Source organism: Xenopus tropicalis, chromosome 6, assembly GCF_000004195.4.
Source record: "Xenopus tropicalis strain Nigerian chromosome 6, UCB_Xtro_10.0, whole genome shotgun sequence".
Lineage (NCBI taxonomy): Eukaryota > Metazoa > Chordata > Amphibia > Anura > Pipidae > Xenopus > Xenopus tropicalis.
The window spans coordinates 142,437,587-142,454,133 of NC_030682.2; the positions used below are offsets into that span (position 1 = coordinate 142,437,587).

General features: G+C 43.1%; 1 protein-coding gene across 2 annotated transcripts in view; it reads right to left on the reverse strand.

Annotated features, from left to right (window-relative positions):
• Nucleotides 1–16,547, reverse strand: part of adcy8 (uncharacterized LOC549366) — a 191,027-nt gene that overhangs the window by 92,292 nt on the left and 82,188 nt on the right. For both annotated transcript variants that reach the window (XM_031903382.1, XM_031903383.1), the window contains exons 5-7: nt 6,726–6,853; nt 5,826–5,984; nt 4,547–4,817 (exon numbers count right to left, since the gene is read on the reverse strand). In XM_031903382.1, the coding sequence (XP_031759242.1) occupies nt 4,547–4,817; nt 5,826–5,984; nt 6,726–6,853 (558 nt within the window). The remainder of the gene's footprint in view (nt 1–4,546; nt 4,818–5,825; nt 5,985–6,725; nt 6,854–16,547) is intronic.

The window sequence follows — 16,547 nt, forward strand, 5'->3', positions numbered from 1 at the left end:
GGGGATGTTGGGTAGGGGTTCCTCACGGTGAGGGCAGTAAGGGGGTTGGGGAATGCCCTGCCGGGGATGTTGGGTAGGGGGTTCCTCACGGTGAGGGCAGTGAGGGGGTTGGGGAATGCCCTGCCGGGGATGTTGGGTAGGGGGTTCCTCACGGTGAGGGCAGTGAGGGGGTTGGGGAATGCCCTGCCGGGGATGTTGGGTAGGGGGTTCCTCACGGTGAGGGCAGTGAGGGGGTTGGGGAATGCCCTGCCGGGGATGTTGGGTAGGGGGTTCCTCATGGTGAGGGCAGTGAGGGGGTTGGGGAATGCCCTGCCGGGGATGTTGGGTAGGGGTTCCTCACGGTGAGGGCAGTAAGGGGGTTGGGGAATGCCCTGCCGGGGATGTTGGGTAGGGGGTTCCTCACGGTGAGGGCAGTGAGGGGGATGGGGAATGCCCTGCCGGGGATGTTGGGTAGGGGTTCCTCACGGTGAGGGCAGTGAGGGGCTTGGGGAATGCCCTGCCGGGGATGTTGGGTAGGGGGTTCCTCACGGTGAGGGCAGTGAGGGGGTTGGGGAATGCCCTGCCGGGGATGTTGGGTAGGGGTTCCTCACGGTGAGGGCAGTAAGGGGGTTGGGGAATGCCCTGCCGGGGATGTTGGGTAGGGGGTTCCTCACGGGGAGGGCAGTGAGGTTGGGAAATGCCCTTCCTAGTGATGCTGTAATGGCAGATTCTGTTAATGCCTATAAGAGGGGCCTGGATGAGTTCTTGAACAAGCAGAGAAACCATGGCTATTGTGATACTAATATCTACAGATATTACAGATATTGTTGTACAGTATATACAGTTTATGTATATGTATAGATAGGTGGATATGAGTGTGAGTGTATATGGGCACTGGGGTTCATTTGGAGGGGTTATACTTCATGGACTTTGGTCTTCTTTTGACCCAACTTAACTATGTAACTATAAGGGTGACATGTTTGTGTCCCTTATCTCTCAATCTCTTAGTAAGTAAGCCTGTTAGTCTCCTCATAAGATCATTTACAAAAAAAAAAAAAAATAATTTAAAATAAAAAGTTACTGTCCATTCACTGCACTTGGGCCACAGGACTGGCACAACGATCAGCCCTATACAAGTGTTGCCCTTGCACATTCCCCAGTACAGTACCTTGAATATCCTCCACTGTTACAACAGCAGTTTGGCAGGCGAATGCTCTGGGAATAATCACCCAGGATTGGCCATGAAGCTGCTGTGTATGTGGGGAGGTCTAAAAGCTTATTTTGATAATTCCACTAAGGAAGTAGAATAAAAGCTCTAAGCCAACAGGAAACGTGCATTACTTACAACAGGCAGATGTAACACAGCGGACAAACTATAAAATAAATGTTCATGCAGGCAACATTCCAACGGTGGAGAATGCAGCTTAATACTACATGCACTTGTAATGGCCCCAAATCTGATTGTGGAAATAAAATAAAAGACAGGGTTGATGGTATGGAATTGACATGAAATGGCAATAGCAGCAAACCATAACCAAGCTTTACTGTGTGCAGGATTGATGCTCTTCTACAATGTAATATTGGAGTTATGTTAAGATTTTTGGGGCCGTTGGGAACCATTGTTTTCATTTAACTGATTCCATGGAAATTAAATCCAGTCTCGCCCTTATACTTCCACAAAGGCAGACCCCCTCTTTCTGGGTTGTTCTCTTTTACATGATCGGGATTGGAAGCCTTTTCCTCACTATGTTTGGGTTGAAGGGTTTCCAGTTGCATTTATATTCAGGGTTAGATGAAGCTTTGGTCATTAAATTTCTTCCATGGCCCATAAATATCAATGCACAGGGCAACCCCCCATCATGCTTTTCAGTCTGGTCCAATCCTTACCCCATGGAAGAGAGAGAACAGCCCAGAAAAAGCAAAGACAACTGTGTAAATACTGGAGGGAGATAGTATACCACAACCAGAGCATAATTTCTAATGAGATTTTATGGTTTTATCCTAGGTAGATTTCTTCTTAAAAAGGCTCTATCATTCTGTATAATATCATAATACACTTTTGCTATCACGATTATTAGTCATTGGGAGACATCACTCATGAACAATAAGGGTGAAGACACACAGAGCTACTTAGTAGCAGCTACTTGTCATGGCAACTAAACGCCAGAAAATACCATGCCATAAACAATACTGAGAATTGCCTCTGCTATGAAGCTGGCCATACACGCACCGATAGTATCATGTGAAACCTCGTTTTGTACGATATTCTGTGTGTGTTTGGGGATCGGCGAGATGACCGATATCGTTAAAGCTGCGGATATTGGTCGTCCAGGGTTGGACTGGGACACCGGGAAAAATCCCGGTGAGCCCGAGCTCTAGTGGGCCCGGCAGCCCAGACTGGACCCTTGCCGACGCTCCCCCTGCCCGACTGCTCCTCCCCTGACACATTAAATTTACGCACTCAGGGGAGGACGATGAGTGGGGGCCCTGCGAGAGGGGTTAGGGGGGGCCCCTGCAGGGGGGGTTAGGGGACGCGGGGGCACCTGCACGTGGGTGCCCCGGTGGGCCCTTCACCCCCCAGTCCGACCCTGCGGTCGTCTCGTCGGTTGGGTGGGTTAAAAGATTTTGATTGGGCGCTGTTGAAGGCTCCCAAGAAAAATCTACATTAAGGGCTGAATTGGCAGATGGAGGTAGAATTCCTATTGTTTATACCTCCATATCTGACGATTCAGCCCTGAATGTCATGGGTGGAAACAAATGAATTGTTACGAGTATGGCCACCTTAACACACGTAGAGACAGTTATCAGTAAATGATCAACATTGTCTATTTTAGTAGCCGTGACAAGTAGCTGCTACTAGTAGCTCTGTGTGTCTTCACCCTAATAAATATAAAACCCTTGAGGAGAATGATGTCCATAATGAAATTTAATTTCATGGTCTCTTTTAATATCGTTATAACAATAATGAGACATTTCTCCATGGAGGTATCTGCTCTGGCTTAGTCCGCCTTATCTCCATTCACTTTATTCAACCGAAATACCTGGGGAAGACTCTGTAATTGCTCTGCTGGGGATAAGATTGATTGTGTGCAATACCCTATGCTCCATCTGTGCCTCAACAACAATAACACATCCTTTTTAGAGGTTCTCCACGGGCAGAAACACTAGTGTTACAGCTCCATTCCATACGCTGATATACTAACTGAATATACAGCACAATACCTAGTGACATGAGTGTAAAATGTAATTTTATCTAATCTGTCTAAACAGTTGCCCTACAAAATAATCACATTTATTTAAAAAAATATATTACAGGTATGGGACCTGTTATCCAGAATGCACGGGACCTGGGGTTTTCCGGATAAGGGATCTTTCCGTAATTTGGATCTCCATAACTTGTCTGCTAAAAATCATTTAAATATTGAATAAACCCAATAGGGCTGTTCTGCCCCCAATAAGGGGTAATTATATCTTAGTTGGGATCAAGTACAGGTACTGTTTTATTATTACAGAGAAAAGGGAATCATTTAACCATGAAATAAACCCAATAGGGCTGTTCTGCCCCCAATAAGGGGTAATTATATCTTAGTTGGGATCAAGTACAGGTACTGTTTTATTATTACAGAGAAAAGGGAATCATTTAACCATTAAATAAACCCAATAGGGCTGTTCTGCCCCCAATAAGGGGTAATTATATCTTAGTTGGGATCAAGTACAGGTACTGTTTTATTATTACAGAGAAAAGGGAATCATTTAACCATTAAATAAACCCAATAGGGCTGTTCTGCCCCCAATAAGGGGTAATTATATCTTAGTTGGGATCAAGTACAGGTACTGTTTTATTATTACAGAGAAAAGGGAATCATTTAACCATTAAATAAACCCAATAGGGCTGTTCTGCCCCCAATAAGGAGTAATTATATCTTAGTTGGGATCAAGTACAGGTACTGTTTTATTATTACAGAGAAAAGGGAATCATTTAACCATGAAATAAACCCAATAGACCTTTCCGTAATTCGGAAGTTTCTGGATAACGGGTTTCCGGATAAGGGATCCCATACTGTACTTATATAAAAAATAATATATTTCATATCATCATATAGGGTGACTATAGTTTTAGAAATTGTGTTTTCATATTTCTGTCCAATACAAATGAATGTATGGCAATGTTAATCTCACATTCATCTAAAATGGCGTCTCTTTATCCATGCATCAGTACATGCAGAAAACACACCTGGGTGGGGCTGAGGAGAGCCTCGCATCATGGAATATTCTATCCATTTTGTTTATAAACATTACATCATTTTGGTTTATTTTGTCCACACGTTTGTATCAATTTCTTACATTTTAATGGCATTTAATTCCAATAAGGCATCTGGGTTGGCATTTCCTTCACTTCATACATTTAGTAGGTTAATTCCTCCCTTGGGCAATTCACATAATTATTTCTAGTTGCACGTTAGAGGAAAGGTTAAAGATGGATTATTTGTTTCCTCCAAAGCTTCGGGCCTGAGCTTTGCTCGAGCGTGCCTGATATCGGCTGACATTATTGGAAAGTGACACTTACGTTTTGCTTGCCCACGATGTTATCGAATGGAAGTTCCGGGCTCCATGAACCTTCCGTGAATGTCGTTCCGCTGTTTCTTCTGTCGGTGGGACTGACGGACTCCTTCACGATATCCTCAGGTAAAGTCAGGAGATTCTCTTCCGGTTGTTTAATTAAATACGTCTCAATGTTATGTTTCCTCAGGAATTCATTCCTCTCTTTACCGTGCCCTTCCTCCACATTATAATCCCCGTTAAGGCAGTCCAAGGTAGCTTTCGATATATGAATTCTCCTACATAGAATATAAATAAATAATGATTATAGGGCTGTTCTGCCCCCAATAAGGGGTAATTATATCTTAGTTGGGATCAAGTACAGGTACTGTTTTATTATTACAGAGAAAAGGGAATAATTTAACCATTAAATAAACCCAATAGGGCTGTTCTGCCCCCAATAAGGGGTAATTATATCTTAGTTGGGATCAAGTACAGGTACTGTTTTATTATTACAGAGAAAAGGGAATCATTTAACCATTAAATAAACCCAATAGGGCTGTTCTGCCCCAATAAGGGGTAATTATATCTTAGTTGGGATCAAGTACAGGTACTGTTTTATTATTACAGAGAAAAGGGAATCATTTAACCATTAAATAAACCCAATAGGGCTGTTCTGCCCCCAATAAGGGGTAATTATATCTTAGTTGGGATCAAGTACAGGTACTGTTTTATTATTACAGAGAAAAGGGAATCATTTAACCATTAAATAAACCCAATAGGACTGTTCTGCCCCCAATAAGGGGTAATTATATCTTAGTTGGGATCAAGTACAGGTACTGTTTTATTATTACAGAGAAAAGGGAATCATTTAACCATTAAATAAACCCAATAGGGCTGTTCTGCCCCCAATAAGGGGTAATTATATCTTAGTTGGGATCAAGTACAGGTACTGTTTTATTATTACAGAGAAAAGGGAATCATTTAACCATTAAATAAACCCAATAGGACTGTTCTGCCCCCAATAAGGGGTAATTATATCTTAGTTGGGATCAAGTACAGGTACTGTTTTATTATTACAGAGAAAAGGGAATCATTTAACCATGAAATAAACCCAATAGGGCTGTTCTGCCCCCAATAAGGGGTAATTATATCTTAGTTGGGATCAAGTACAGGTACTGTTTTATTATTACAGAGAAAGGGGAATCATTTAACCATTATATATATATTCTATGATTACATTTATAACAAGTCGAATGAGACAGTAGCTATGTGTCCGTGATACTAAAGCAAGAGACGCTGCTTACCCAGGGATTCCTCCTGATTCCAGTTTGTTTGCAATGTCCACATCCCAAGACCAAACATCAAACTGCCACTTTCTCAGTCCCAAGACTCCGCAAAGAACTGAGCCAGAGTGAATACCTATCCTCATATCAATATCGTGTTTGGTCCTTGATCGTACATACCTACAAGATAATTTGTAAAGATCAACACATGGCTTTTAATGGTGTGTAAGCAGGCCTGAAGCACGTGGGTTCTTATATATATATATATATGGTTTGGAAGAGTTCCCTAAGCTCCGCCTCCTGTTCCCTTGCTGATTGGCTGACTACTTTGTGACTCAAATAAATGTAACAGTAGTCGCCTGTCCCTCAGTCTGCCTTCAGCCTGCCTCCTCCCAATCCCACAATTACCTGCTGCACACGTGATGCCAATAAGGAAAGGAACATCCCAGTGCAATGCATTGTGGGTTATGTAGTTCCTGCATGCTGTCTGTAAGCTGTGGAGAAGTTGTTACAATGTGTAACATCAGTGTTTTAGTCCCTCCTCCCCTGCCAGGATTTCAAATGATGCAGAAAGAGAAGAACTGTTTTGCAGCTGGATTTCAGCATATAAAATGGTATTTATTCCTACTGTTTGAAGGAACAGATTACAGGGATAGGGATATTAGGGGTTTCTGTGTTGTGTGGGGCTCTTTAGCAAATTTGGGTTCAGAAGCCGGAGTTCCCCTGACTAGTATTACAGGAACACGGTCTGAATGAAAAACCAAACAACACCCAGTTGTGCTAAATTATTACTAACAGAGTCAAGTAACTGAACATTCTGTCATGCAATTCAGAGGTGAAATTGATGGCAATGTCGCAGCAGAAATGAACAGAAAATGAACAGACAGGGAAACATTAAACAAACAGATCGAGGGCAATTACCGAATTGTTTTGATCATGCTCAGTCCCATTTCTACGCAGCAATGAGCGTGGTCTTGTCGGGGTTCAGGGAGTCCAGACACACAGTAATAACAATCTCCTAGGATCTTAATTCTAAGGCAGTGATGCTCCTGGAAGAGAGATGAAAATAACGTCTCACCCCGAGAGAAACACATAAACAAAACAATCAAGAATCTGGATACTAAAGTTACTAAAAGCATTGTGGTGGGTCTTATACACTCAGGGTTCGACTGGGGGGGGTCCCGGTGGGCCCCGACTCTAGTGGGCCCCGGCGGCCCAGACCTGACCCTTGCCGGCACTCCCCCTCCCAACCGCTCCTCCCCTGATGCATCAAATTTACGCGGTCGGGGGAGGACGTCGGGTGGGGGGCCCTGCGAGGGGGGTTAGGGGGCCCCTGCGGGGGGGTTTGGGGGACAGGCCTGGCTGGGGGCACCTGCAGGGCCCCTGGGACATGAGCCCCGGTGGGCCCTTCACCCCCCAGTAGAGATGTAGTGAACTGTTCGCCGGCGAACACATTTGCGCGAACATTGGGTGTTCGCGAGCGCGTATGTTCGTGAACTTTCAGCGTATGTTCGCAGTTTGGGTTCGCGCGGCGTTTTCCGACGCGTTTTTTATCGTCGCAAAAGTATTGTACAATACGCCGCACAAGTCACACATGGCGTTTTTCTGCAAATCCCGTTTTCATGGTGTTTAGCGCGACATAGCAAAAAAGCTGCGTATTTTCGCTAGAATAGCTTGCGTTTTTGCGCAACGCTGTGCCAACAAAGTATTTTTCAGAGAAGTTTTTGCCCTTGATCCCCCCCCTGCATGCCCCTGTCCAGGTCGTGGCACCCTTTAAACAACTTTAAAATCAGTTTTCTGGCCAGAAATGGCTTTTCTAGGTTTTAAAGTTCGCCTTCCCATTGAAGTCTATGGGGTTCGCAAAGTTCGCGAATATTCGCGGGTTTTGGCGTAAGTTCGCGAACATGTTCGCGATTTTTTTTTTTTAGGTTCGCTACATCCCTACCCCCCAGTCCAACCCTGGGCCCCCATACTCCCCTAGGTGCCCCCGCCAGCTGTGTATCCTGCACCCTGTGCCCAATAGGGATAAGGGAGTTTTTTTGCCTGATACAGATTCACTATGAGCGGCAAATATTTTCACAAATCTGTGCTAGATTTTTTCCATGCATTTTGTTTTGACGTAAACTGGAAACAATACACTCATTGTCACAAAGAAACATGCAAAAATGCCCACTAATTCCAATGCATTTGGCACAGGGAAAAAAATGAGAGAAAAAAACACTCATTGGGGCTGATTTACTAAGACACGAATTCGAATCCGAATTGGAAAAATTCCGATTGCAAAACGAACATTTTGCGACTTTTTCGTATTTTTTGCGATTTTTTCGTCGCCTTTACGACTTTTCGGAAATTATCGCAACTTTTTCGTTACCAATACGATTTGCGCGAAAAAACGCGAGTTTTTCGTAGCCATTACGACTTGCACGAAAAAAAAGCGAGTTTTTCGTAGCCATTCCGAAAGTTGCGCAAAATCTGGCGATTTTTTCATACCGCTAAAACTTGCGCGAAAAGTCGCGCCTTTTTCGTAGCGTTAAAACTTAAAAGGCGAAACGTTTCGCGCAAGTTTTAACTCTACGAAAAAATCGCGACTTTTCGCGCTAGTTTTAACGCTACGAAAAAATTGCCAGATTTTGCGCAACTTTCGGAATGGCTACGAAAAACTCGCGTTTTATTCGCGCAAATCGTATTGGTAACAAAAAAGTCGCGATAATTTCCGAAAAAATCGCAAAATACCGATCATTATGAAAAAAAACGCAATCGGACACATTCGGCCCGTTCGTGGGTTAGTAAATGTGCCCCATTGACTGCAGGGCATTTGGCAAAAGAAAATATACAGCAAAAAGACTCCCATTGACCCCAATGCATTTCATGCTTTTTTATTATTCATTTCATTTTCATGATTTCATTCATTCAAAGAGGAATTACCAAATCTGCACAACCTGTAATGGTTTTTTTTTTTTGTTTGATGCGCAACATTTTTGCCATTTCTCAAATCTTTTGAAAGATTCACAAATTTTTTGGCAAAGCCAAACGGGAGAGAATTGCTCGTCACTAGTATTAATGAGCACAAATCAGTCTACCATTTATTTCCTTGGCAAACAACTTATTTCTGTCGCTAAAATTGAAATGAGTGCGTTATGGCCCCAACAAACACAACAAGTTTCCTCCGGTTAAACCAAATGGTTCATCTGTTATTACAGTGCTTATTTCACACACATGTTGTTTGGAGCAGGTTGGCAGAGGCTGATGGATCTCAAAACAATATTTCCAAAACTAAAAAAATAAAATCACATATTTGGTGAATGGATTCAGGCCAACATTTTTGCAATGACATTTCCCTTGTTAAGCAATCAGCTTTCATTTTTTTTATCTTTTGAGGGGTTATATGTTTAAGAAACCAATTATAAATAGGTCTTAAATACAGGTATAGGACCCGTTATCCAGAATGCCTGGCACTAAGAGTATTCCGGATAAGGGGTCTTTCCGTAATTTGGATCGCCATAACTTAAGTTTACTAAAAAATCAATAAAGCATTAATTAAACCCCATAGGATTGTTTTGCATCCATTAAGGATTATTTATATCTTAGTTGGGATCAAGTACAGGTACTGTTTTATTATTACAGAGAAAAGGGAATCATTTAACCATTAAATAAACCCAATAGGGCTGTTCTGCCCCCAATAAGGGGTAATTATATCTTAGTTGGGATCAAGTACAGGTACTGTTTTATTATTACAGAGAAAAGGGAATCATTTAACCATTAAATAAACCCAATAGGGCTGTTCTGCCCCCAATAAGGGGTAATTATATCTTAGTTGGGATCAAGTACAGGTACTGTTTTATTATTACAGAGAAAAGGGAATCATTTAACCATTAAATAAACCCAATAGGGCTGTTCTGCCCCCAATAAGGGGTAATTATATCTTAGTTGGGATCAAGTACAGGTACTGTTTTATTATTACAGAGAAAAGGGAATCATTTAACCATTAAATAAACCCAATAGGGCTGTTCTGCCCCCAATAAGGGGTAATTATATCTTAGTTGGGATCAAGTACAGGTACTGTTTTATTATTACAGAGAAAAGGGAATCATTTAACCATTAAATAAACCCAATAGGGCTGTTCTGCCCCAATAAGGGGTAATTATATCTTAGTTGGGATCAAGTACAGGTACTGTTGTCAATGTCTACCTATAAATTACTTTTTTCAGAATGCACCATAATGGCTGCCGGATCTCATATGGAAATTAATAGATTTTCATCTATGACTGATCAACCAAATGATGTGATTCCAGTAAGATAAATTATTTATTCTCAAGCAATCAAAAAAAAAAATAACAAACATGCATGAGTTTAGCGATTCCCTACACGAGTATCAGTCATGGGAAAGGTGGCGTTATTATGCAAGAGATAAATTAGTTAAAAGATGTACAATATGAATAAACCCATTAGTATAATTATTTGTTTTGTACAAAACAAACTCATTTAAGCAAAACAGATAGTAATTAGGAAAGCCTCGTTAATAATACAATAAAACACACATTTTCCCTATCATTTCTAATTTCTCAGCTGTCATTGTGTCGGATGAATTATGGGGATTATAATGCAATTAGACAAAATGGATTACTCTAATTTCAAGTTTCTTTAAGTGGTGATCAAAAAAAAGGTAATAAAAACAAACTTTGCACAACCGGCTGGAGGTTTCATTGCTGATCAAATAATACTTTATACATTTACTATAAGTGTTAGCGACCGTGAACAGTTTACTTGCATCTGGGGCCGGGGGGGCCCATAGGCAGAGAGTTCAGTACCCTATTCATGCAATCATTCCTTCTCACAGGTTACGGCTGACTTCACAAAGATTCTCATTAATTAACCAGAGCAAATACCTCACCTGAACACAAACCTGTATAAGATCCATTGCGGATTTCAAAGGAGAAGGAAAGTTAAAAACTAAGTACACTTTATCAGAAAAGTCCTCTATCAAAAGAAACACAGGATTTCTTGTCTCCTTTTTTGTAAACATGTTCTTTTGTATCGGACTTCCTCTCTTTTAGGGCTCCTTCAGGTTTGGGGCTTGAGTCTACTCAGTTCTCTCCTCTTTCCCCCTCCCTTCTCCTGATCCCCCCTCCAATAAGAATGCATAAGAACTCATTCCCCCCCCTCCCTTAGGAATGTGTGATCTGAGCTTCCAACTGCTATAACCAGGGGCGGGCCAAGCCGACTGGGTGCCCTAGGCAACCTGGTCGGCAAACTCCGCCCACTCCCCCCCCCCCCAAGGGCGCATGCGCGCCAAAGCACAGGAGAAGGTGCAGGGGGGGCAGAGCAATTAGATCTGTCATTGCCTTTGCCGCTAATGACAAGCGACAGAGGCAATGACAAAGTAGCACTAGGGGTAGGCAGGAGAGGCTCCTGCCTGGTGCCCCTCAATCGTTGCGCGCTAGGCAGCTGCCTCTCCTGCCTACCCCTAGTTCCGGCCCTGGCTATAACTGCAGCAGGAAGCTACCAAGACCAAGCTAAAATGGCAGCTGCTATCAGAGGGAGCTTCTAGGGCTCTTTACCCAGGTATGGTAAAGCTTTCTGCAGAATAAATATATCGTTCTAGGTGGTACTAATGTGGCAAATCTGTTGGCTTTCCTTCTTCTTTAAGACCCAGTTATGACTAATATTGGTGAAGATTATTGGGTAAGTTTATAAAGAAGCCAAACAAATGGCACACACATGTAGTATTGCCAACCACATGGCTACTTGACTTTTTAAGCTGCTTTCGCCTAAGTGGATTAGGCCCTATTATATTCATTACAATTATGAAAAGTCTCCACAAGATTAACTGTCAGTCAGTAGAGACAGGTCATGTTAATCCCTGGATTATTCAGTTCTTTCAGTAGCACAAACTATGTCAGGTTCCAAACAAACAGTCTGACTATAGAAGGGACCATGGTCATTTCAACTTCCCAATAAGGGGTAATTATATCTTAGTTGGGATCAAGTACAGGTACTGTTTTATTATTACAGAGAAAAGGGAATCATTTAACCATTAAATAAACCCAATAGGGCTGTTCTGCCCCCAATAAGGAGTAATTATATCTTAGTTGGGATCAAGTACAGGTACTGTTTTATTATTACAGAGAAAAGGGAATCCTTTAACCATTAAATAAACCCAATAGGGCTGTTCTGCCCCCAATAAGGGGTAATTATATCTTAGTTGGGATCAAGTACAGGTACTGTTTTATTATTACAGAGAAAAGGGAATCATTTAACCATGAAATAAACCCAATAGGGCTGTTCTGCCCCCAATAAGGGGTAATTATATCTTAGTTGGGATCAAGTACAGGTACTGTTTTATTATTACAGAGAAAAGGGAATAATTTAAACAATAAATAAACCCAATAGGACTGTTCTGCCCCAATAAGGGGTAATTATATCTTAGTTGGGATCAAGTACAGGTACTGTTTTATTATTACAGAGAAAAAGGAATCATTTAACCATGAAATAAACCCAATAGGGCTGTTCTGCCCCAATAAGGGGTAATTATATCTTAGTTGGGATCAAGTACAGGTACTGTTTTATTATTACAGAGAAATGGGAATCATTTAACCATTAAATAAACCCAATAGGATTGTTCTGCCCCAATAAGGGGTAATTAAATCTTAGTTGGGATCAAGCACAGGTACTGTTTTATTATTACAGAGAAAAGGGAATCATTTAACCATTAAATAAACCCAATAGGGCTGTTCTGCCCCAATAAGGGGTAATTATATCTTAGTTGGGATCAAGTACAGGTACTGTTTTATTATTACAGAGAAAAGGGAATCATTTAACCATGAAATAAACCCAATAGGGCTGTTCTGCCCCCAATAAGGGGTAATTATATCTTAGTTGGGATCAAGTACAGGTACTGTTTTATTATTACAGAGAAATGGGAATCATTTAACCATTAAAGGCCTCCCTGTCCTACGGTTCTTCTAACTGAACCCTGATTCCAATTGCGTCATGAACAAATGATGTTAGATCAGATATTATTTGCCATATCTCAGCAGAGTGTATCGGAGTGAATACATGTACGTAGGAGTGCCGAACACTGTTATTATAAACCGTAAAAAAAGTCTATTTCCATATGAAGGATAATTATTTGTAGCGGCTTGTCTAGTGACAGATGTCAAAATAATGCCGCTTAGCTGCGGTGGTATAATAAGCCCAGCTTAACACACAGACGTAACGATCAGGCACATATGGATAGGGGGAGAAGGATTTAATAACGTGTAAAAACTTTTTCATGCATTAATAAAAGTGCAGGACGTGGGAGAAAAGGAGCCGGAGAGGTTTCACGGGAAGATGTGGCGTTGCTCATCAAATTCACACAAACCCCTTTGATTAGAATGTGCCGGCCACACAGCCGACGTTGGCAGAAGCTGTGGGTGTGAAATTCAGTTGACAGTAAGCATGCCATATGATTCAGAGCCAGGAAGAAAAGGGGGATGATGAAACCCGAATAAAAGGCGAAGCTTTGAGCCACGTCTGTTGATGATAAAACACAATGCGCTCTTAGAAGATCTGCTATTGAGAAATAATTGTTTTCTCACTAATTAAAGAGCTTGAAACAGCAACGACGTCATTTAGCGGCAGATTGTGCTCTACTTCTGCCCTACAGACTTGGGTTCTGACTCATGACTAACAAGTCTAAAAATAAACAGTTGCTCCCAAACTGCTGGAAAACATACTACATGAAATCAACTGGCACTGAGATAAGCTCACAATACGGCTTCTCAGGGGCCAGTGGTACAGGCAACACCACATACAGAGTGTAATACAGACTGACACTCCCCTGAGTACAGACTTGGCAGGAATCTCACTCCCCCTCTGCCCCACCCCTAGTGGATCCTTCAGGGAATTCTCTATCCTGATTCCCTAGTCACTGAGATCCCTACACTACAGGCAATGTGTCCTGGGAGAGATACCTCCAAACTACCAGTCCTATGTAGGAGCTCAGTACTGCTCTTTCCAGCTCAACCCTAACTGCCTTACACCCCTAGAGTGGTACTGGTATGGGGGCCCAACCCTAACTGCCTTACACCCCTAGAGTGGTACTGGTATGGGGGCCCAACCCTAACTGCCTTACACCCCTAGAGTGGTACTGGTATGGGGGCCCAACCCTAACTGCCTTACACCCCTAGAGTGGTACTGGTATGGGGGCCCAACCCTAACTGCCTTACACCCCTAGAGTGGTACTGGTATGGGGGCCCAACCCTAACTGCCTTACACCCCTAGAGTGGTACTGGTATGGGGGCCCAACCCTAACTGCATTACACCCCTTGGGGTATATATATCATGCTGTGTAAAAAGTCGAGTAAAACATCACCGGTGATGTTGCTCATAGTATCCAATCAGATGGTTTGCTTTGGTTTTCTAACTGTTGAAATCTTATTGCCCTGGGCAATATCACCAGTATTGCTTTACTCCACTTTTTACACAGCGTAATAAATATACTCCCTAGAGTATCCTATAAAGGGAGCTACACCTGCCACTAACTAATGCCTCATTCATGGGGCCCTGTTCCCCGACTAACTAGGCCTGGGCCCATGCCCTTGGCTCCCAGCACACACCCACTCTGTTCCTTAGGTGGAAGCAAACAGGAAGGTGCCACCCCTTTCCCAGCACTATACCAAAGTGAGGCAGGAAGTGGTCACCATTTCTTCTAACCAATAGCATACATATGATAAATTCCCTTCTGCCCACCAACTAAGGGAACTGAACCTGTAGGGATTCAAACCCATAGGGGCCCAGGGCCGGAACTAGGGGTAGGCAGAAGAGGCAGCTGCCTAGGGCGCAACGATTGGGGGGTGCCAGGTAGCAGCCTCTCCTGCCTACCCCTAGTACAGTTTGCGTTGCACCGCTTTGTATCTCACACACCGCGCCGCGATGTAGCGGTGCAGGGGCGAGGTAGCTGACCGGGTTGCCTAGGGCGCCCGGTCGCATCGGCCCGCCCCTGTAGGGGCCATTTAACCCTATGGGTCCCTACACTGTCTACCCAAAATGACCAATATTACACCTTCAAGCCCTTCTTTCCCCCAGTTTGATGGAACAATTACATGAGAAAGCTCCAGTTAAAGACCCACTAGGCCCAACATGAAGGGAGCGGGGAGTGATATTTGCCCAAGCCTACAAGCAACTGGTTGGCCACCTCACAGTTAAGAAATAAAATCAAACCCCTCTGGAAAAGAAGAACAATGATGAATGAGAAGGCAGGAGCAGATCCAAGCAAAAGAAAGTGCGAGACAGATGCAAGTTCTGTAGAACAGATGTAACGTTTGTAAGGAGCTTGCATTAATTTGTCAATGTAAATGAGTCCGCGGAAAGGGAACGGCTTATCAAAATGTCATCCTTGTGTGCATTAGTGTTCCAATTAGCCGCCAATGTGGAACCTCAGCGAGACAATGAGAAGCATTCAGGCAATTTAGGTGTGTGGGAAATTGATCAGGTTGTAAAAGCCCTTATCTAACTATGTAAAGTCAGTCATATTATCCTAAAACTGCAAATGTTACGGGCGGACTCCTCCCACAGAAGATCCGATCAGACACAAACATGAATCAGGACTGTGAAACCTTTAAAAAACTACAGTACAGGCTTATATTATATGTATGTACTGAAAGTGGGAGTCATTACTATTAAATATTAAATACACTTACATCCTAGAATTTGACCTGAATAAAAGAGAGTCTTTGACAGCTTTGTGAATATCCTAACACAATGGTGTCCTACAGAGAGGCCAGTAAAGCCCTTGGGAAGTCTTGGGTTCCATGAAAGTGTCTTGGATGAGTATTCCCCTGTACTCAGGGGCGCTTCTGCCATTAGGCGAGTTGAGAAACTCGCCTCAGGCGGCAGAAGCGCCCCAGTTACCAGGGGCGGCAAAAAGCCGCTCCTGGTAACTTTTAGAGCCGAATTTCCGTTTTTTAAACCGGAAATTCGGCTCTTCTAGTGCAGAGAGCGCAATTGCGGGAGCCGCCTCAGGCGGCGATATACCCAGAATCTCCCCTGCCTGTACTAAGCACATTTCAGCAGGCCCCGAAGTTTGCTCTTAGCCTGTACTAAGCACAATTCAGCAGGAACAGCCCCCTAAGTTTGCTCATAGCCTGTACAGAGAGATACCATAAAACTATGACAGCATAGGGATTCCCCTGTACTAAGCACAATTCAGCAGGAACAGCCCCCTAAGTTTGCTCATAGCCTGTACAGAGAGATACCATAAAACTATGGCAGCATAGGGATTCCCCTGTACTAAGCACAATTCAGCAGGAACAGCCCCCTAAGTTTGCTCATAGCCTGTACAGAGAGATACCATAAAACTATGGCACATAGGGATTCCCCTGTACTAAGCACAATTCAGCAGGAACAGCCCCCTAAGTTTGCTCATAGCCTGTACGGAGAGATACCTGTACTAAGCACAATTCAGCAGGAACAGCCCCCTAAGTTTGCTCATAGCCTGTACAGAGAGATACCATAAAACTGTGGCAGCAAAGGGATTCCCCTGTACTAAGCACAATTCAGCAGGAACAGCCCCCTAAGTTTGCTCATAGCCTGTACAGAGAGATACCATAAAACTATGGCACATAGGGATTCCCCTGTACTAAGCACAATTCAGCAGGAACAGCCCCCTAAGTTTGCTCATAGCCTGTACAGAGAGATACCATAAAACTATGGCACATAGGGATTCCCCTGTACTAAGCACAATTCAGCAGGAACAGCCCC